The 21,649-nt window shown below is 39.0% G+C and overlaps 1 protein-coding gene across 8 annotated transcripts in view; it reads left to right on the top strand.

The window, feature by feature from the left end:
• The window catches only part of SLC8A1 (solute carrier family 8 member A1), a 344,018-nt gene that overhangs the window by 241,502 nt on the left and 80,867 nt on the right, over positions 1 to 21,649 (top strand). For 6 of the 8 annotated variants that reach the window (XM_024753507.1, XM_024753505.1, XM_024753504.1 and 3 more), the window contains one exon: positions 18,975 to 19,078. The exons of 1 other annotated variant lie outside the window; for it this stretch is intronic. In XM_024753507.1, the coding sequence (XP_024609275.1) occupies positions 18,975 to 19,078 (104 nt within the window). Of the gene's footprint in view, positions 1 to 18,023; positions 18,443 to 18,974; positions 19,079 to 21,649 lie in introns of those variants that run through there. One more of the 8 variants, XM_024753510.1, reaches the window with a different exon arrangement.

Here is a 21,649-nt window from a genome sequence, read left to right as displayed (position 1 = left end):
AAAAACTTAATGTATACATCTAGTTATCGTTTTGTCATAAAGTTTGCCAAAACCACTCACAGTTGATAAAAATAAAATGAAATATGTGCTCAAACCTGAATTGATGGTAGATAATTAGATTTTCTGTTCATGAAAACTAGGTCAGTTTCATAATCTGATGATGTTTTCTCCAGCAGAATTTGTAATTTTACAAGCTCCATCTTGTTATAAGAAATTGATCATTGCAGGCAAAAGGAGGAGCTCAGAGTGACCCTTTCATGGAATTTCAGTTTGTTTTCTCTAACCCCCCAGACAAGTTTTCAGGAAGGTGTAGTTGCAGAAGAGAAATTAAAGCAATTTCTCTCTATTTCTTCAGTTTTGACAGAGCTAGACTGGAGGCTGGGAGCCAAACACTTTCTCAAAACATGCTGCTGGGGGCCGGGGGTGGGAGGGGGAGGTCCCTGGCTGGATATTCTGGCCGGGACTTTAGGCTTTGCCAGTCCAGGGGAGAGCATTTTCTCCATGGCTGCTTCCCTGGCCTTCTCCTTCACTTTTTTCTCTTCTTCTACAACACAAGCTTTATTCCCAGAGTTAGACTGATTATCCTAAAGGTCAAAATTGATCATGGCAGCCCAAAATCAAGAAGGCCCGTTGGCCCTTTATTAACAAATGGTGCCCACATGACTTAGTATTTCTCCTGACCCCAGTCTCTCTTCCTTGATACACCTTCCATCAACCCTCCTTCGGGTACGTGTACATGGGAAACAGGAACCAGACAGCACCTCACCCTTCTTGATGTGCTTTTTCATTTCTCTGTGATTTGCATCATTTGTTTTTCTCTTTTTGTCTTTGAGGCTTCCTTGCATTTCTGCCTGGCAAAACTCTACTCTTTCTTCAAGACCCAGTCCAATTATTCCTGCCGTTTGTGAAGTTGCCCCCCCACCCCGAGCTCCCACAGCACAGAGCCCATGCTTATACTTAGCACATAGAGAGGTAGGCAATCTTTGGTTTACATGCCTGTCACTCCTCTAAGCTGTGAATTCATATTCCTCTTTTTATCCCTGTCACCTAACGTGGGCCTGACACATGGTTTGATACCAGATAAAGTTCGTGGAATGGCTGGACAAAACAACATGCCGTAGGGATCTGACGTGTGCCTACCTGATAAGTTCACTTGGCCCTTCCCAGGAAAGTGCAAGTCATGTGCTTGAATCACGTACACGACACTCATTTTGTTCACTCTCATGGCCAAATCTATGCTAAGAAGCCTATCTTTTCATCTAAAAAATCTGTGGGCTGTTTTTACCGAGAAATCTAAAGACCTTGATGGATTGGCACAAACTCAAGTACAAATATGTACAGTGAGATCTGTGTTGATTACAAACGTCTATTAAGCAAACACCGTGTCCTGGCACAGTGCTCATTGCCATGCGGAATGCACACAGAGTACCCAGGGTTGTCCTGGCACTTGGCAACATGGTTGCTGTTGAGTGTAGATGGCTTTGACAAACGACTTTACATTATTGGGGCTCTGAAGACCCAGAACTGTGTCTTTATGGATTCCCTTCATTTCCACCATCAGTTTCACTTATCTTTGAATATCTGTATCAGGAAGTCTTACATCATGAAAGACATTTAGTTAGAACCATAAAGTGAATTTTGATTATGCCAGAAGCTCAAAGATAACTCAGTAGAAAAAGTATTCAGGACTTAACGAATATTACACCAAGACAGTAAGTTAATACAGAGGGAAGAATCCATAAATAACCTTTTAAGGGTTTTCTGGTCTGCATAGTAAAAATAGATAGGTAGATACATAGATAGATAGGTAATTCTCATTTCTACTGAATTAGTAGGATTTATTCGGGATACATAGACCTATCCTTGAGATGCACTCTTATTTCTCTCTATTTCTTCATATTATTAAATGAACCATATATTATGATTAATATAAGTCAAATCCAATTCTCCATGATTAAAATTAATAGAAGTGTTAAAGTCCAGTAGGACATATCAATAAATATTTAATAAAGTATTATTTCGTGTTCTGGCAGTCAACAGTATAGTGGCTATAAATTCTAAGTTTCAGTTATAAAAACATAAAATGTAGCTCTGAAAGGAGATCCATGGAAAGGTGTCAGATATTATTGCTGTTCTGTTCACACAATAAACTCCTATTTTCCAAAAATGAATATTATTATTAGTATACTATACATATTCTATACATATTTTAGAGTGGAACTGAGGAAGCTAAAATAGAAAGATTGTTATAATCAAGTGACCTAAGTTCCTTCAGTTGCAAAATGAGAAGATTAAGTTAGCACCTTGCACTTGAAAATGCTCAAAGTGTACAAACTTTTTTCATATACATTATTTCATTTGTTTTTCATGTCAATTCTCATTTTACATTCGATGAGATTGAAATTTGGAGAGAGAAAGTGACATGACCAAGGTCATGCTGCTAAAACATATATAAATATGTATATGTTATATAAATATAAACATATTTATGTTTCTATAAATGTACTTATATCCTTAAATATTTATAACATATTTACAGCCAAAAGCTATAAATCTGTGTTGTAAATGCCAATCTAGATCTCTTATGTCCCCGCCACCTACAAGATTCTCTGAACAAAGGTACAGACTTTCTAGAGAATTTATGAAACAGCACAAATCCTAAAAACAATAACCTTTCCCTATAAGAAGAGTATGTCTGCATCAAAAGCTAATATAATGGCAAGGATTTGCTTTTTGAGCACTAACATACAATCCATAACAAAATCAAAAATCAAAAAATATTGTCAAGCCGACTTGCAGATTTTCCCCTAAAATCAATGTGTACTTTAAATGCAACTCATCAGGATCCCTATAGTTAATCCCAGAATTGCTCACCAAGTACTTTCTCACTGTGTTTGGTCTAGTGGTTCAATTTTGTTAAACAATGTCATTATATGCATTCTGTAAGCCTCCTCTGGTTCTATAAAGTCTACCTGGGGAAAACTTCCATTACAAACAAGAACCATAAAAGGGAAAAAAAAGGCAAAACACATTTTCAATTCAAAGCCAATAAACTCCGTTCTGTTTTTGGTTAATTTTGATTTTCAGCTTTAAATCGCTTGTATCTATAAGAAGCTTAATTGTCTTCTTGCTGATTTTCTCTGTGATGATTACCTATAAAATGCCTTGGGTCCCTTCTGCTAAGAATATGGGCTCCAAATATAACTGTCTGTGTGGTTTTAAACTAAATAGAATACCTGGAAAACATTTAAACATCCAAATAAGTGCCGCCTCTGAAAAGTTCAGTGTGAGTCCACAGTCAAGGAATCATTGTGTCCTGCAGACAGTGAAAAGCATAAGCAGAAAGCAGGGGGCCTATTGAGGCCCTTGATATTTTGCTCGTAATAACTTTTGATTCATAGTTTATATCAGTTTTAATTTTTACCTGTCTGTGATTAGACACTCAGGAAATATTTCACCACATAGACGCACACTAGTCGGAGCACTTATAGCCTTGCCACATGGCTGCAAAGCTATTTCCTTCCATAATTACTCCCTTTGAATTAAGCCAACGGGGTCTCTTTAAAATTAAAAGTATATTGTAAATGAAAAACATACACACAATTATCCACCATTCTCATCTCAGTACAGATAGATTGTCAGGTTCCTTATCTAGTGGGTGATAGGGATGCACCGTGGCTCTGGTTGCAGAAGGAAGGAAAGAGAGAAAAATGCAAAGATGGGTAACTGCTAAACATGGTGCCCAGAAGACTTGGGATACAAATAAGACTATGGGTTAGTTTTTCTTTATTCTTTATTTAGTGTTTCTGTGGATGTTGTAGATTGTTTTCATGGCAGAGACTCACCAGATCATGACTCTGTTTGGCCATCCTCACTAAAAAAAGTCTGTGTTTCCATCGTATGGGCTGTTTAATTTATAAAGCATCCGTCAGCAAGATGGGCAACGATGAAAAGACAATGAGTTAACAAAGAAAGTCATGCATCTCCTTCTGTTATCAGCATCAGTTTTTACTTCATTAAAAAGAGATGGGAGGGCTTCCCTGGTGGCGCAGTGGTTGAGAGTCCGCCTGCCGATGCACAGGGGACGCATGTTTGTGCCCTGGTCCGGGGAGATCCCACATGCCGCGGAGCGGCTGGGCCCGTGAGCCATGGCCACGGAGCCTGTGCGTCCGGAGCCTGTGCTCCGCAACGGGAGAGGCCACAACAGTGAGAGGCCCGCGTACCGCAAAAAAAAAACAAAAACAAAAACAACAACTCAAAAAAAAAGAGATGGGAAAGGAAAAGTTTTCTATGAAGTGTGGTGAAATGGATTTCAGCAACACCCAAGAAGAAAACCACTAGGGTAATTGCAGAGGAAACAAATACCAGACGTGGATTTAGAGTCTGAAGATGAGTTTTAATCCTGATTCTGGCATCCACCAGCTTTGAGGTGTGGGCTAATTTCAGTGAGTTTCAGTTTGCTCATCTGTATAATGAGAGATGAACCAGCAGATTTCTATGACCAGGGATTGAGAGACTCTTCTAGACTGGAGAGTAGAGCGTTTGGGAGGGCAGGGGCTGAATTTGAATGGAAAATGACTGATGCTGTTTTGATGACAGACCTGGGAATGGGTGATTAGTAGAAGGACACTAATCATTGGTTTTTGTGAGTGATTTGGCATGAGGAACTGTGTGTTACATAATCAGTGGAAGCTTAGCAAGGTAGCCAGAATGGCCTTCTAGGGAAACAACATTGGCAGGTGATACTTGAAATTTTTTTCAACAAAACTGGCTAAGAGGTTAGGAATGACCAAGGAGAGAACTTTTCCTTTTAAAAATGGATGTATACATTTTCCATAGGGCAGAATTCAGACAAGAACTTCTATAAAGACCAATAGAAGAACTAGAAGAAGGCAGTTACCGTCTAGGTTAGGAGTCCAGGATAGGGCCCAAGCATGTAAAGAGGATTGTAGGGAAAATAAACATTCAGCTCTAAGAGACCTAATCCCGGGTAGCTCATCCATAAGAAAGTACCAAAAGTTCATAATATTTTCGGTGTGTTTTAGTTATTCCCCACCCCCTTACTAAAATATAGATCAGTCTGTTTAGATAGGGACAGTAGAGAGAAAGAAATGAATGGCCCACAATCCATTACTATTATAATTCATTATCACATATAACTGTAAAAAATATAGTTAATTACACTATTGTGAAGACATGTCATAGAACATCTTGTGCCATTTTAAAGGAGAGTTTTTATATTTTTTTATGTCATGGGAAGTGTCCAAAATATAACATGAAGTGGAAAATCATGACACCAAATTTCATTTATACACACCCGCACATACATACACACATAATGTGGTCCAGATGAGGCAATTGTGTATTTTAAAAGCGAAAAGCAAACATTTTTAAATGTTAAGTGGTAATCGCTAGTGGCAGGCTTATGGGTGATTATTATTTCTTTTGCTTCGTTTCTGCATCTGTCAGATTCTCAACGGCGAATAAGTATGATGTGAACAAGCAGGAAAAACACGTTTAGAAAAATAACACAAGAATGATCTGAAAGCAATTTATATTACTTGAATTGTATTTAGTGAAAAAGAGCCCATAAAGTACAGACTGGCTAATACTAACTTGTTCATTCTGCTAATTTATAATGTTTCACATGAATAGGGTCAGAATCAAGTTTTGCCTGGGTTATCAGGGAAAGCAAATGCCAAAGATATACACTGAAAATTTGATTTTAAAAAAATCTGTGGTATTGGTTTCTACTAACCTACCCCTTGATACTAGCTTTACTGAAATGCTTTAGTCCCTAGTCCCTTTCTTCCTTGCATTCTGTAACAGTAATTATGATAACCACCACTGATTGAGTGCTTCCCGTGTGCCATGTCCTGTTCTGTTTTCCCATAGAATCCCCTGAACAACCTCATGATATAGATGTAATTATTTTATTTTTACTGATGAGGAAACTAAGGCATAGATTAATTCATTTGCACGACTTGCAGGCAGCTCAATCCCAAGAGTCGCAGCTCTTAACACAATATTGCTCGTGGTCATAGTAGACCTAGTTGATATTCATTTAGCACTTAATATATGCCAGGCTCTGTGTTAAGCACCTTATATGTGTTATCACGATTTATTTGCAGCAGTCAGAGATAAATACCATTTTTATAGCCCGTTTACAGAGCAGGAGCCTTAGGAAGAGGAAGTAACTCACACAGGTTCATATAGTAAATGACAGAATAAGAATTTTGCAACCTGAGTCCCTTTCCCAAGACAGCATTTTAGGAGGTCGTTTTTCCCCACCAGTATTGTGGAACCACTCAGAGCCATGGTCATGGTTACAGGGACCTGATTAGTCTTAATAATTCTGTTATTTATGGAAGTAAATTAACATTGGAATAGCTTAATAGACTTCCTGGAGAGCTTTCTTCATAACACCTTCAGGATAAAGAAACCTGAACCCAATCTGTCTTTCCAACCTTATACCCGCTGGGTAAGTAAATTTTTTTCTTTTTTCTGTAAACCGTAGGCCTCCACTGTGAAATACAAAATTAAAATCCAAACATATTTATAGAATAGATAGTGTCAGGGAGAATAAAAATTTTCCTCTACCCTTCTAGGTTCTTCTGGCTCGTCTAAGAATTAAATTGACATGAGACAGATTAACAGGAGAAAATCAAATTTAATTTCATACATACAGGAACCCAACATGCATGAGAGGGTCAGAGATCCCATATACATGAGAGGTTCAGAAGCAGAAAAGTTAAATGAGATAGATGCCATCCTGAATTAACGAATAGGAGCTGGACCCGGGGCTTCCGGGGTCAGGAGGGTCATTCATAGGACTGTTAGGAGAAGAACAGATGTTTGGTAATTAGATGTTTGCCCTGCCATACACATAACGCCACTTAGATAAAATTTATCTCTGGTCATAACTCTTTTTCTGGGAAAAATCGCCAATTTAATTTCTTCTAGGTAGTTAATGGAGAGGCGATAGTTTCTCTTGAATCCACAGGGTCTTGATTGCCTTTAGCTGAAAGTAATCCTCATGCAACAGTGGGGAGGCTCATTCTGAACCCCTACAATAGTATGAAGACATAAGAATTGATTGCTCAATCTAATGTAGAATACCAATAAAATATTAGACATGGAATAGAAATGTGAGATATAAAAATCAGCATCAATTCATTAATTATCACTTTATTTTAGTTATGTTCAAGAAAATTCCTGGCATCCTGTCTTTCAGAATATTTTATACAAATGCATGCAGAGAGAGATTGATTTGCCATTGAATATTTTGTGGCTTTGGAGAAAGGGAGGGAAGGAAGGAAAAGAGAAAGAGGATATGAATTAAAAACCTTAAGAAAGCCCAGCTTTATTTCTTGGTGTTCTATTTTTAAAGCTGGCCTCTTTTGGATAGAGATGCTTTCAGCATATTCTAGCTGCTGTCCTATAATGTTCTAAGAGTGAAATCTTTCCATTGCTTTCCAGGGAAACTCTTTACTTTGAACAAAGAATCTTGACAAAGGAGGAAGGACCAAAGGTATAAGTAATCTCTGGAGAGAGTCTAATGACAACCCAGGAATGTTGAAAATGTTCGAGATGAAGAGAGCTTTTGAAAAGAATGGAAAGCCAACTGTTTCTTTGAAATTCAACAGCAACAATTTCATCTAATTTCAAATTCTTATAAAGGGCAGTGGCAAATTGAGGATTTCACAGAAGTTTCTAAAACTGAACTAAAATGTTTTATGTGTTCAGTTTGTAGAAAAGATACTCAGTGCCCCAATGTACTCCTAACGTTATCCTCAACCTTGAGAAATTTGTTAAAACAACTTTTTCTAGAGAATTTGGCCTTTTTTGTTCCCTTTAAGGAATACAGTGAAGATCTCAGATTACAAACAATCCTAACAAATTAAGGAATCAGTTTAAAAGTTGGTGAGAATCCTCCATCATTTTGTTAAAAGGGCCTCTCTCATGGAATTTGCACAATGTCAGTATTATTAAACAATAAGACTAAGATCCATTCTGATGTATTTCAACATGGTGCCCAGTGCTTGATCCACTTTGTTTTTCACTAAATTGACAAATCGTCTCAGCGTGCACACGTAGGTAGCAAACCCAGGATCCTTATTCATTTAGCCTTCTTAAGAGGGAAGTATATATTAGCTGCAGGGAAATAAAGCAATGGTAAGGTATACATTTTATACATCACAAAATTATGGACATTTAAAAATACATCCATATCAGTTTCTCTTAGCAAACTTTACTCTTGTGATTTCCACATTAGCATACGATCTTGGGGAGGGTGTTGGCTTCCAGAGTTCCCAGCACATTACTTATTGGAACAATAACTCTAGGATCTCTGCAGTGTCTCTTTCAAGTGGTCAACCAGCATGTCTTCTAAGGATGGGAAGGTAGCTCTAAAGCTGACAATTGATTGCTAAAAAGAGAGAGATCGAAAAAGAATTACGCTTGTTCCTATTTTGCATTTGAACAAATGAATTTGTTGCCATTCAGATTCAAAAGCAAGCAGAGGGAAATAAAGTAGAGCAAGGTTCTGCTGGAAAATCCCTACTCCAGTGCTCTGTGACACTGCCCTCTGGTATGCCCCAGAGAACAGGAGGATTTTTAGCTGTCCCTGCTCCTTGCTCTGCTTCAAGCAATGATTTCAGTTACCACTTGATAATGCAAAGAGATCAGTGCACGGATGACAAGTCCTCCTGGAGAATTACTTTGATTCTGCTACTTTAGCAACTCTCATCTTCGGAGTCTATTTAAATTAAAGAATAGTACCATCGGGATTTGTCAGGCTCTGCTTCATACCAGGAGCTCCAGGAAAAGTACAACTTCTGTCCCCTTTGTGTATCCAGCTAACGTGGTGAGTGGACACCTGTCAGGGCTGGGACTGGGAAGCTAACTAGTATTTCTCTTTATTTAATTGTAGCTGATTTGGAAAGTTGTGTTCTAGTGTATTACAAGATATTGAATATAGTTCCCTGTGCTACACAGTAGAACCTTGTTGTTTATTTTATGTATAGTAGTTTGAATCTTCTAATCCCAAACTCCTAATTTATACCTCCCCTCTTTTCCCCTTTGGTAACCATAAATTTGTTCTCTATATCTGTGAGTCTGTTTCTGTTTTATAAATAAGTTCATTTGTATCATATCTTACATTCCACATATAAGTGATATCATATGATATTTGTCTCTGTCTGACTTACTTCACTTAGTATGATATTCTCCAGGTCCACCCATGTTGTTGCAAATGGCAATATTTCATTCTTTTCTATGGCTGAGTAATATTCCATTGTATATACATCTTCCTTATCCATTCCTCTGTCGATGGACATTTAGGTTGCTACCGTGTCTTGGCTGTTGTAAATAGTGCCGCGATAAATATTGGGGTGCGTGTATCTTTTCGAGATAGAATTTTCTCCGGATATATGCCAGTACTTCTTATGCGTTTTGCATCTTTAAGTATAGAGTCCTGCACCTGGAAAGTCCATTATGTGAGATGTGGTCCCAAGCTACATCTGAGAGTGAATTTGAGGGTATTACCCATTACTCCATTGAGTATTTTCTGACCTCCACCTCTCACCTGCCAGCTGCCCCTTTGGGTGACTGGGTGGAGGAGCAAGTAAAAACCATAAAGTAAACCACTCCTTTTCAACTAATAACAACTCTTCCTAACATCTTATAGTCCTTTGCAGAATGGTTTTGCATGCATTATATTATTTGACCTTTGCAGTCACGTGTGAAGTTTTATTATCCACAGTTGTTGAATGATGACACCCATTATCTGATCATCACGACACTGTGAATATTATAGTCACTGCGAAGTGAGCTTCCTTATCCACATTTGATAGATGATAACACTAAGGTCTAGAAAGATGCCAGAACTGGCCCACATATCTCAGCTAGAAAGTGACAGAGTCAAGATACAAATCCAGGGTAACTTGAGTCCTAGTTTGGTGCCCTGGACAGTTCAATGAAGGAAACAGTAGATTTAAGTCATGATCTAGTCCCTCTTCTATGACCATCTTAGAATGGAACCTTGAACACACTCCCAAGTGAAGTCATGCCAAGAGTTCCTCACCAATAATCTGAAAAGGATGTAAAAGTATTATTAGAAATAATATGAAAAGCAGTCTGTTCTTATCCTATTTAAAATGTTAATTGGGGGGGAATTGTTTGGGATCGCTTATGGAAAATGTTGAGAATATATGTGTCGGTCTTCTCTGACTGCCCCTTTCTTTCCCTAATCACCAAGCAACTCACAAAGTCAATTTTTTTTTTTTTTTTTGCGGTACGCGGGCCTCTCGCTGTTGTGGCCTCTCCCGTTGCGGAGCACAGGCTCCGGACGCGCAGGCTCAGCGGCCATGGCTCACGGGCCCAGCCCTCCGCGGCATGTGGGATCTTCCCGGACCGGGGCACGAACCCGTGTGCCCTGCATCGGCAGGCAGACTCTCAACCACTGCGCCACCAGGGAAGCCCACAAAGTCAATTCTTGAAGGGAAAAAAAAAAGCTTAAAATGGGCCAGGAATTTAAGCCAAGCGATACAAAGGCAACACATAGCAAGCATATCTTTCCTTGTTGATAGAGAGAAATCAATGCCGAAAAGAGCACTGGATAACGCCCTAGGTGATGTGAAGAGAACTGTTTGCTTTGCAAGGGCAGCAGGCATAACCCACAATTAGAGTCCTTTCCTTTCCTTTTAAATGAATGCTATGAAGGAAGTGCTACTTCTGATTTTTCATAAGACTTTATACTCTGGGAAAAAGAAACCTGCCAAGGAAGCCAGGCCTGAGGTAACATCCACCAGAAATGCTTAACCTGTCAAAGCACGACATCAACAGCCCTTGATCCTGAAGGAGGCAGTGAGTGTTCTACCTGGAGAGAGGGAGGGATTGAGGGGTGGCGGAGCTAGCTGTCACAGCAAGGGCACTTAGCTTTGATGCAAATGGTTTTCACTGTCTCGGGGCCATGCAGCACCCCAGTTTTCTGTTTGGCAGTACTAACAAAATTTGAAACTTATAACTGAAAATTCACCCCAAACATTCTCACAACCTTTTCTTACCCAAGGAAACGGCTTTTTCTAGACTACGATTTTATCCTGAAGTTTGTTTGTCGTTGCTGTTGTGTTTTGTAATAACAGCTTTATTGAGATATAATTCACATACCAGAGAATTCACCCATTTAAAATATGCAATTCAGTGGGTTTTATTATAGTCTCAAAATTGTGCAACCATTGCTATAATCGATTTTAGAATATTTTCATCACCCCCAAATGAAATCCCATGCCCCTTAGCAGTCACCCCCATTTATTCCCCAATCCCCAGCCCTAGGCAACCACTAATTTACTTCCTGTCTCTACGGATTTGTCTATTCTGGACTTTTCATATAAATAGAATCATACAGTGTCTGAACAGTTGTGTCTGGCTTCTTTCACTTTAGCATAATGTTTTCAAGGTTCATCCATGTCAAAGTGCAGGGGAGGAAAAATAATTTTCCCTCTACTCTTTAGAGTTCTTGGCTGAGACCAAGTAATAAAAGACAGATTAACAAGAGAAAAACAAACAAGTTTATTAACATGTGTACATGGGAGATACCCAGGGAAAAATGAGTCATTCTCTGAGGTGGCTTAAATGTAAGCTTGAATACTGTCTTAATAGGGCTCGGGGAGAGAGGATATTGGCTTCTTAGGGGAGAGTACATGATTTTTAGGAAAGATGAATGGACCCTTAGAAGAAAAGATGGGAGATATGACAGTTTGTGACAACATTTGCCTGGTGTAGTCTCCTCTCCTGTGATAAGAGTCACTTTCCCTGGTTGATGAAATTCTCAGGGAGGGAATTTATGACATTTGAGTTCCTTTTGGAACATCTGTCTTTAGGCAGATGGGAGAAGTTCAGAGACAGCGTCTCCCTGCATTTGCTATTTTTACATACCCCCAGCTCAAAATAATCAATATACCAAAGCAGTATGTTTGGGGGTGACATATTAACGCTACTTTTTAGTAGCCTGTATCAGAATTTCATTCCTTTTTATTGCTGAATAATCTTCCATTATGTGGATGTATCACATTTTGATTATCCATTCATCAGCTGACAGACATTTAGGTTGTTTCCAACTTTGGGCTATTATTAATAATGCCGCTGTAAACATTCATGTATAAGTTTTTGTGTAGACATATGTTTTTAAATCTCTTGAGTTCCACCTAGAAATGGAATTGCTGGGTCATATGGTAGCCTGATTTTTAAACTTCTGAGGAACTGCCAGACTTTTCCAAAGCCTCTATACCATTTAACATTTCCACCAGCAATGTAAGCGAGTTCCAGTTCCTCTACATTCTCCGTATAACACATACTATTATCTGTTTTTCTGATTATAGCTATCTTGGTGGGGGTGAAGTGGCATCTCATTGTGGTTTTGATTTGCATTTCCCTGATGACAAATGATGCTGAGCATCTCATGTACTTATTGGCTGTTGGTTTACTTTCTTTGGAGAAAAGTCTGTTCAGATCCTTTGCGCGTTTTAAGTTGGTTTATTTGTCTTTTTTGAGTAAGAGGAGTTTATCCTGAAGTTTTTAACATCAGGCGTACTGGGGATTCAATGTCAAACTTGCCTTACCTGATGACATCACTCTGTGATCAGAGAAATTGCCAGGTATTTTCCCTTCGGATGAGGTCGGTCCCGGGTCACTTCTTTCTTGAGTCTGAATGTGGTGGCTTCCAGGTGGAAAGTTTCCAGTTCCACAGACATGGCCTTTGACTGACATGGCTCAGAGGCTCTCTGAGAGAAAGCATATAAGACATTAATTACTGTCTTCTGTGGCAAATGAAACCCTTAGTTATTCTATTCTCCAAATAGAACCTCTGTTGTCTAAAAACCTAGCACCAGAATTCTTATCTCTCTGAGAAGGAAATCACTCTGCTGCCCAGAGGCTAAAGGTGTTTTCTCATCTATAACTATTAAGTTTGCTTGTGGAGACCAGCATTTCCTGAGAGGAGAAAACGACAACTTTACGTGCTCTCTATAATCCAGAAAAGAATACCAGTGAAGGACAAAGTTAAATGTCTCTCCCATGCTTCAGCCTAGATAACTGATTAGATCTAAAATTTAGCTTTGACCCTTACTTCCTCACAGTGCTACCTATTCCTTATTAAATACATTCTTCTAAATGTCAGGCCAGACTGACGAGCCTCCAGGTGAAGCCAAGGCTGCTGGTCGGTTGCTCGTATTCCTCAGAGTTGGGGAGCCCTCGTGTGTTCATGGTGCTTTTCAGTTAATCCTAACAGGACCTTTATCGCCTCAAGCATTTACCTTTTCATGACAGCCGTCATCGAATGTCATATGTGCTGCACTCCTTTTAAAAACAGAATTGAAAATCTATCGTTGCTCATCCAGGTAGTCTTTGTTAACATAAAGATTAAACAATAAACCTGTATATGACTTCAAAATAATGATTCAGATCTTTTAAAGTGGTCATAAAACTACTGCACAGCTGAATGAATAAGGACTGCGTGGGTCACATAATTGAAAGATGTTGGTCTTTGGAGCCAGTTACAGGAGTCTCACTCTGTGACCTTGGAAGTTACTTAACTTCTCTGAGTCATTGTTTCCTCTGAATTGTACAAGTTGTAGAAGTCGCTTCCAGGGCTGCTATGAAGATTGATTGGTGAACCAAAAAATGCAAAATGCCGATCAGTCCATTGACCCCTGAGTACGCCTAAAAAGAGGCTAAATCTTAAAAATAAAATAAATTTTAAAAGAGACATTGTAGCATCTACAGGTGTGAAATACTCACTAGAATCTTTTTTATTTTATGAAGATTTAGAAAGAGTCTCTTCTTTTTCATCCTCCAACTCTTTTCCTCACTTCTCCCAATATCAAGAGCGGTCTTAGGGAAAAGAAACCACAGAAGGACTAATTGAGGCTGAAATTTGAAGAGACTGATCGGACTTTGGCTTAATAATGAGAGATTAGAATGTATTTGGAAGAGACTTTCTTTTTTAGCTCCCACTAGTAACACCATGTCTTTCTCTTCTTTCTCACAGTTTACCTGAGTCACCACCTGATATAAGAGCTCCTTATTAGAATGTTTGAAGATGTTTGGTCCTTTGAGACCCATCAGATAAGAGAGAGACTTGGAAATAAAGTATAGATGTGGGCTTAGTATCATCAAAGGAAAGGCACTGCAAAAATCAAAAGGAACAACCTGTATTTTTCCACTAAATAACCAAATGCTTTTTTTTTTTCTAGAAGTGGATCCAAAATGTATATCCATAAAAATTTTGGCCGTCCTGACAAATTATTTAATGTTTTAATGTCATCATGAGATTTGTAACTCGTTGCTAGTTTCTAGGAAACATAATTGTTAGAGTATACTCTTCAACTTTAAAGTGATGTAAAAAAGATGAAGTGAGAAATTCTCCTTACCTTCTTCATCGTAATTATGGTAGCTGAAAATTGCGTGACACAGTTTTCTATCCGTTCCTTATCAGTGTAATAATAGTGCAGGGGTTGTTGTTAGATGAAGGGCTGGGTCTGCCTGACTATTCCGATCTTGTTTTGGTTAACCTGTTAATTTAAAGAAATAACAACACTACTGTACAGCACAGGGAACTATACTCAATATCTTGTAATAACCTATAATGGAAAAGAATCTGAAAAAGAACATGTTTATATATATATATGTATATACACACACACATATATATAAGGATCTGAAAAAGAATATATATATGTATATATGTATAACTGAAACACTTTGCTGTACACTTGAAACTAACACAACATTGTAAATTAACTATACTTCAATCAAAAAAAAAGAAAGAACAACAGCTATCTGACTGCTTCCCATTGGTAAATGGAAGCAAAGTACAACACAACATGAATCTGTGTTCTCAGAGAGAGGGAGTCTTTGGGACAGTGCAAAAGCCCTGTGAACGTGGGAATCGGTGTGGGGCAAACTGGAGGACCTTTAAGATCCCTTCAGTCCTTGAGATATAATTTCCACTGCAGAACTGTGAGGAACAGAGAGGTATACTTCTGCTGATTATCAAGCTAGTGGAACTGGGTTCTTCACCAGATAAACTCCATCTCCTGTGACATCCCCAGTGATGGAAGAAGCAACGACAGTCCCTTTCCTGTATTAGTTAGGCTCTGGAAAGTGAGCAAAAGACATCGCAAGGATATGATCCTTTAAAATTTATATAGGTTAATTTCACATTCTCCACCTTTGCTAAGGGGAGGAATAGTTCTGTTCTGAAGCAAAAAGTGAACATTACCGGTCCCTTCTGATTTTTGCCTCTTGATTCAGAGGGCTAATTCATAATGATTGACTTTATCTTGCCTCTTTAAATTGACTGAATTGTCCTTTAATAATCAAGTTTCCTATTAATAGCTTTACTGTACAAAAGAAGCAAACTCAATATATAATTTAACGGCTCCTCCTGTCAAGGGCACTACTGATTGTATTACTAATGATTTTGAAATAATACGCCATTATGCAAATCCCATTCATTTTAGGCATCTTTGCCAAGTACCTACGGAGGTACTGTTTTCTTTCCCTTCGTAAGTTGAATTTCCAGTGTCATAGTTATCCAGTACTGAAACGTTTTCTAAGGATTATGATCCCAGTGAATAGCAATAGTCTACTGATAAATTTTATGTGCTTATTTTATTATACAAACAAATTGGGTGGGACCCTATATTTCTCACATTCATCAGCTACTCAGAGTGTAGAAAATAAACCTATCATAGCAATAGCAGATTAAATTCACCAAGGATAAGAAACACTATGTTATTTGGGTTTTTCTATTTATTTGTGAATAAGTGGTCATGTTGCCCTTTGGGAATGAAACTGGGAGCCTTTCCTAAACAAATGCTCGCCCTGTTAGCAAGACTACTACAACCATCTCCACTGTGTTTTCTTTATTTCTACAATCTAATAAAATATGAGACGTGAGATAGATTGGAAGTACAAGATGGAAAAAGATAAGTCAGATGTTTTTAAGTAATATATGCAAGAGCATTGCAACACGTACCCTACCATGAAGTGCCTCGGTAATGAATTTGGGGCCACTGGGGCCAGAAGACGATAGCAGGGCCCTTCTAATGCCCACTAATGTTTTCCCACCCATGGTCATATTATGCTGGTGACTTTAGCAGAGATGTACAAGTATAATTTATGATTACAAGGCAGTAAGATGGAAATTAATACCTAAAACACATAAGTTGGATGACAAAAAGGGTAGACGTTTGGCAGGTTTTCGAAGAGTAAATTTGATCTCACTTATAACATCAAATTCAGTTCCGAAATTAAAAACACACGTATCATCATTTCTTACATCTTCTTGTGCTTTCTCTAACATTTTGTGTTTTTTGGATATTGAGGAATGATCAGATATCCTGGTGTAGTCAGGGCAGGCTGTATATATATATATATATATACAGCCTGCCCTGACTACACCAGGGTACTTATATATATATGTATATATAAAGTAAATGGGTGAATTCCAGAAAAATAGTTCTGGAAGTTAGGAACTGTTCACTATACACATGTGGTTGGACTTTTGTTGTACTGTTGGTAGTTTTGTAAATATCTAATTGCTCCTAAAAAATGATTATTGCTTTAGTCATTGACAGCTGCTCATCTGGCCTTTGAGGACAGAGCTGAGATAGAAAGGCACCGTCATGCACTCCAACTCCTTAGTAGTGAGAAATGGGGATGTGAGCGCTATGGGGGATGTTCTTTAGCTGAGGAGCAGCGAGGAGGTTATGAGGCTCCCAAGAATCAGAAGCAATCATTTGATCTCACTTAGCATTAGGGGCTGGGAAATTCAGACAATTAAAAGCAACTTCTACCTTTATTCTCCTTCATACAAGAAAAGAAGACTGGTGCTCTTTGGCTTGCATAGGTCTACATGAAACTTGAGGGCTTTGATCAATATTGAAAAAAAAAAGGTTATAGACTAATTTCCTTCCAGAAGACCTAGAAAATTCCACCAAAACTAAATAATGTCCATGACATTAAAGCTGTGTGTCTTTATGAAGTCATTGTTTTAAAACCTTTAGTCAGGGCTTCCCTGGTGGCGCAGTGGTTGAGAGTCCACCTGCCGATACAGGGGACGCGGGTTCGTGCCCCGGTCCGGGAAGATCCCACATGCCGCGGAGCGGCTGGGCCCGTGAGGCATGTCCGCTGAGCCTGCGCGTCCGGAGCCTGTGCTCCGCAACGGGAGAGGCCACAACAGTGAGAGGCCCGCGTACCGCAAAAAAAAAAACAAAAAACCTTTAGTCAGAAATGTTCTTGGCCGATGGTACTGAACAAAAAAAATATTTTCAAGGACAAACAAGTGTTTGGGGGCTCTGAATAAGTTGTAATACATGAAGTGATTAAGCCCTTATTAATTAGAAGGTAACATTAAATTTCCTTTCAGAGTCATCAAGTCTTGTGGGGAGTTGAGATTTGCATAATATTTGCATTTGTCCTACCTACCTGTCAATCACAACCACAGGATAAGGCAAGAAGCTCTAAAGGATGGATTACAGGAAGAATTCTTAATGAAATGCCTTGGTGTATCAGTGGAGTTTGAAAGTAGGGTAGAGTGTATCTTTGAGAGGGAAGAAAATAACTAGAACATCATGACTCCCCACCCCCACCTTAGGAGGCTTCCATCTTTAGAAAGACAAACAAAACATGAACAACTTCCCCTGTGATCTAGGTGGAACATCTGACTCACCTGAAAAAGAGTTTGAGTCTAGGACATTGGGTGGGGTAAGATAAAAGACTTTTATTTGGTGATGCTCTTATGCATTTATTATTTTAATAAAATTTTATGGTAAAAATGTTATGTTTGGAAATACAGTAAAGCAGAATGAAGGCCCCCCAAAATGACCCTTATGCCCGTTACTCAGATATAACCTCTGTTCATATTTTGATGTGGTTTACTGATTTGTCTCAAAGGGTTGAATTCCAGAGCACAGCTCAGACAATCCTGTGGTCAAGGCATTTACTAAATAAATGTATTTTTCTTTTCTTATTATTGTGATCTGTGTTTTTCTGCTTCCCATGATGATGATAAACCTAGTCGTATGAATGCTGTATTTTGGCTGAAACAATTCTGTGGTCCTGGGCAGGGCAGCTGTGCATTGGGTGACCTTTCCACTCTCTCAGACCCATCCCACACCCATTCTGGAAGGACAGTCTCACGGTCCAGAAGTTTCTCAGTTGCCATTTGTCTGGAAGTGCCACTCTTTAACCTTGCTTTCCTCTTCTCTATGTTCCTTCTCTCGTATTTCCTATTCCCCTTGTTCGTCAATTTCTGTTCTTCTCTGTTTCAGCAAAACAATATCAGTCAAGGTAATTGATGATGAGGAGTATGAGAAAAACAAGACCTTCCTCCTTGAGATTGGCGAGCCCCGCTTGGTGGAGATGAGTGAGAAGAAAGGTGGGGGAACTGCTCCAGGGCTGAGCCCAACAGCTTCCGCTGGCCTGTGCCACCCCTGGATGCCTGCACTCTTCAGAACGTGACTTACAATGCACACATCCCTCCACCTATGTAACGGGGCATAGATCTCCTCTGGGGCCACAGGGGGCCCAGCCTGGAGCTCCATCAGCCAGTTTGGGCCACTCTGCACATGGCAGTCTGAGCTACTCATTGTCAGTGCAATCGAGCCTGGGAAAGTTGGTGCTGATGCTTCCTGCACCCACATGAAGCCGACTTTCTGATTTCTCTTCCTAATTTGGGATACCTCCTGACTGCTCATTGAAGCAGGAAGAATTTGTAAAAATGATGGATTGGCAGAGGAAACTTAACGGGGCCAGCTGGGAGTACCTGGATGCCCTTTTACATACTCCTGGAGGTCCATGTGTGGCCAGTTCTCCTTCCATAACATCACAGTAACATGCTGCTTGGTGAACACCTAGCATGAGCGTGTGACTCCAACCATTTGTTTTGCCTTTGTCTTGTGTTCCCACAGGAAGATCATTACCATTAGAATATTTGACCGTGAGGAATATGAGAAAGAGTGCAGTTTCTCCCTTGTGCTTGAGGAACCAAAATGGATAAGAAGAGGAATGAAAGGTGTGAGAGTATACAAAGACATACCAGCGAGAAATTGTACTCTTCTCTCTGTGTCTCCTACTCTCACACTTAACTCTCTCCTATTCCTCGGCTTCCAAGTACTATACTTCCTCTCCTTTGAAGCTTTAGCCATTTCATTTTCCTGCCCATATTCACAGATGCACCAAACAATGCCCCTTTTCTTCAGAAAATGCCAGCTCACCTTGATTGATACCAGATTCCAGAAATACTGGAAGAGATTTCTGTAATTCAGAAGGGATGACATAAAAGAATGATTTCTGGGTTTAGTTTTTCACTATTCGGGAATCATTCTAAAATTTGATTCCAGCTATTAAATATCCCCTAAAATGTTAGTGATGGAGACTACTTAATGCCTATTAGTCATGGTAGATGGGTCTAATGGCAACTAATAGGAAATTTCAGAAGAATTCAATAATTAGTCTAATTTAGAGAAGCCAGTTTAAAAAAAAAAAAAACTTAGAACAAAGATCCTTAAAGAGTAGTGGCATCAATATCCTAGTGTTCATTTTGGCAAAATATTTTTCATATCATCAGATATGATATTTAAAAGAGACCATATGTATGAAACCATGGTCATATCAATTTTCTTTAGTAGGAAGGATATGGTAGTTCAGTAAGAACTTAGCCCTTACTTAAGGCCGATCCTGCCTTATGCTTCAAAATCTTGATTCTTGTAGAATTGACACATTTCTAACATATAGAATTTTTTTCTAAAAATAAAAAATAAACAGCAGTATCCTTATAATTAGATTTTTGTGTTTATATTTTTAGAAACTATTTGAAGAAAGAAGCCATATTTTTTGCTGTCTTTGATTTAATATCTATTTTATATGGCCTATATTTGAGAAGGAAGGACAGGAATTTTATATCAGCTTTAAAAATAGTTTTTTTATTCTGAATTATTCCGAGGGCGTCCCATAATTACCCTCTAATAGTGGTCATTTTCTTTTGTTTGTTTGTTTTTGTTTTTTGCGGTACGCGGGCCTCTCACTGCTGTGGCCTCTCCCGTTGCGGAGCACAGGCTCCGGACGCGCAGGCTCAGCGGCCATGGCTCACGGGCCCAGCCGCTCCGCGGCATGTGGGATCCTCCCGGACCGGGGCACGAACCCGTGACCCCTGCATCAGCAGGTGGACTCCCAACCACTGCGCCACCAGGGAAGCCCTAGTGGTCATTTTAAAAGCAATGGTATACACTTAATTATATATATATATAAAATGAGCATAGTACCTATTAATAGCGCTTATTAATTGCATTTAAACCATTGATGAAGGCAGTATAGATGATTAGGTGACCACTTTGCAAGAAATGTAAACTTTTACATGTAAAGAAAAAAAATCAAATACAAAGGACTAATTCCTATACAGACCCAACATTTGGGGGAATTTAACTAATCCCACTTTTGTAAGAACTCACTGGCCTCAGAGTCCATCAGAAAACAAACAAAAACAAAGTTGTCCTGACTTAATCATGTTCAAAAAGGTAACAGGAGCCTTTGGAATGATGGAGAAAAGAGCACTGGGGACCCATTTTAATGCAGCCTATTTAATATGCTCCACAGACAGCAGGCGGAAGAAAAAGACACTAGAAAACTGTGCCGATTTCTTACAAAGATGGGATCAAAAATGCCTCATTAACATACAGGAAAAAGCACTTACTTCTGAATGCATTCCTCCAAAGGACTGCCTTTTATCTCAAGGAAGAGTATCTTGAATACAGCTCTTTCAGTTGTCATTTTGGTAAAATATGCCTTCATATAAAAGCAAATTAAAATTCCTTGATAGCACTATTTGCTTTTGACACCCAACAAGTGGATCTGTGTCACCATAAATAAAATTACTAACTTGTTTTATAAAGTATCCTCTAATGCCACTACCAGTAGAGAGAAAACTGGTCCTGAAAAGGTAATTGTAACTTTCCCATCTACAACTCTAGAAGTAATTTATTTGATACATTTAGTCAGGTAGCTTTCACCAGAATAAAGTGCTACAGCTATAGTCTGGGTTTAAAGCACAAAACCTGAAAGACAAATTATGTATGTCAGGCGCCACACCCCACCTCCGCTGCCCCAGGCCTTCTGTCCCTGTCTTGTCAGTTTCTGTGGAATTATGTGTCCACAAGAAGCTATCTGGTTGTCCGATTATACCGATTATACCGTGCAGGTCATAGATAAGGACACACAAGTAAGCACTGATTCCTGGGACGCAGATTTTGAGGATTTAAAAAACATAAGCATTCCCTGATGACCAAAATATCATGCAAATAGAGCCTCCAGTGAGAGAACTTCATCTTGAGCCAAAGTCTCCTTATGGGCGGGGCGGCCAAAATGGAATTTCCTAAGATGTTTTCTCTGTTTCCATTGAAAGGTACAATCCCTGAGATCCTGGATGCTTTAAGACTTCCATATGTTGAATTCACTGACTGCCAGGCACTTATTTCAAGAGGAAGGCTCGCTCAAATAAGGTTTAGGATTAACTTCATAAAATATTTCTACTATATTTGGCAAACTAGATGTATAGACTGTGTGTAAACATATGGTAGAAATGTTTTCT

The sequence above is a fragment of the Neophocaena asiaeorientalis genome, unplaced genomic scaffold (assembly GCF_003031525.2).
Source record: "Neophocaena asiaeorientalis asiaeorientalis breed wild unplaced genomic scaffold, Neophocaena_asiaeorientalis_V1.1 scaffold171, whole genome shotgun sequence".
In the NCBI taxonomy this organism is placed as follows: Eukaryota; Metazoa; Chordata; class Mammalia; order Artiodactyla; family Phocoenidae; genus Neophocaena; species Neophocaena asiaeorientalis.
The sequence above is the reverse complement of the archived record's forward strand: the minus strand, read 5'-3'. Positions and strand labels throughout refer to the sequence as shown.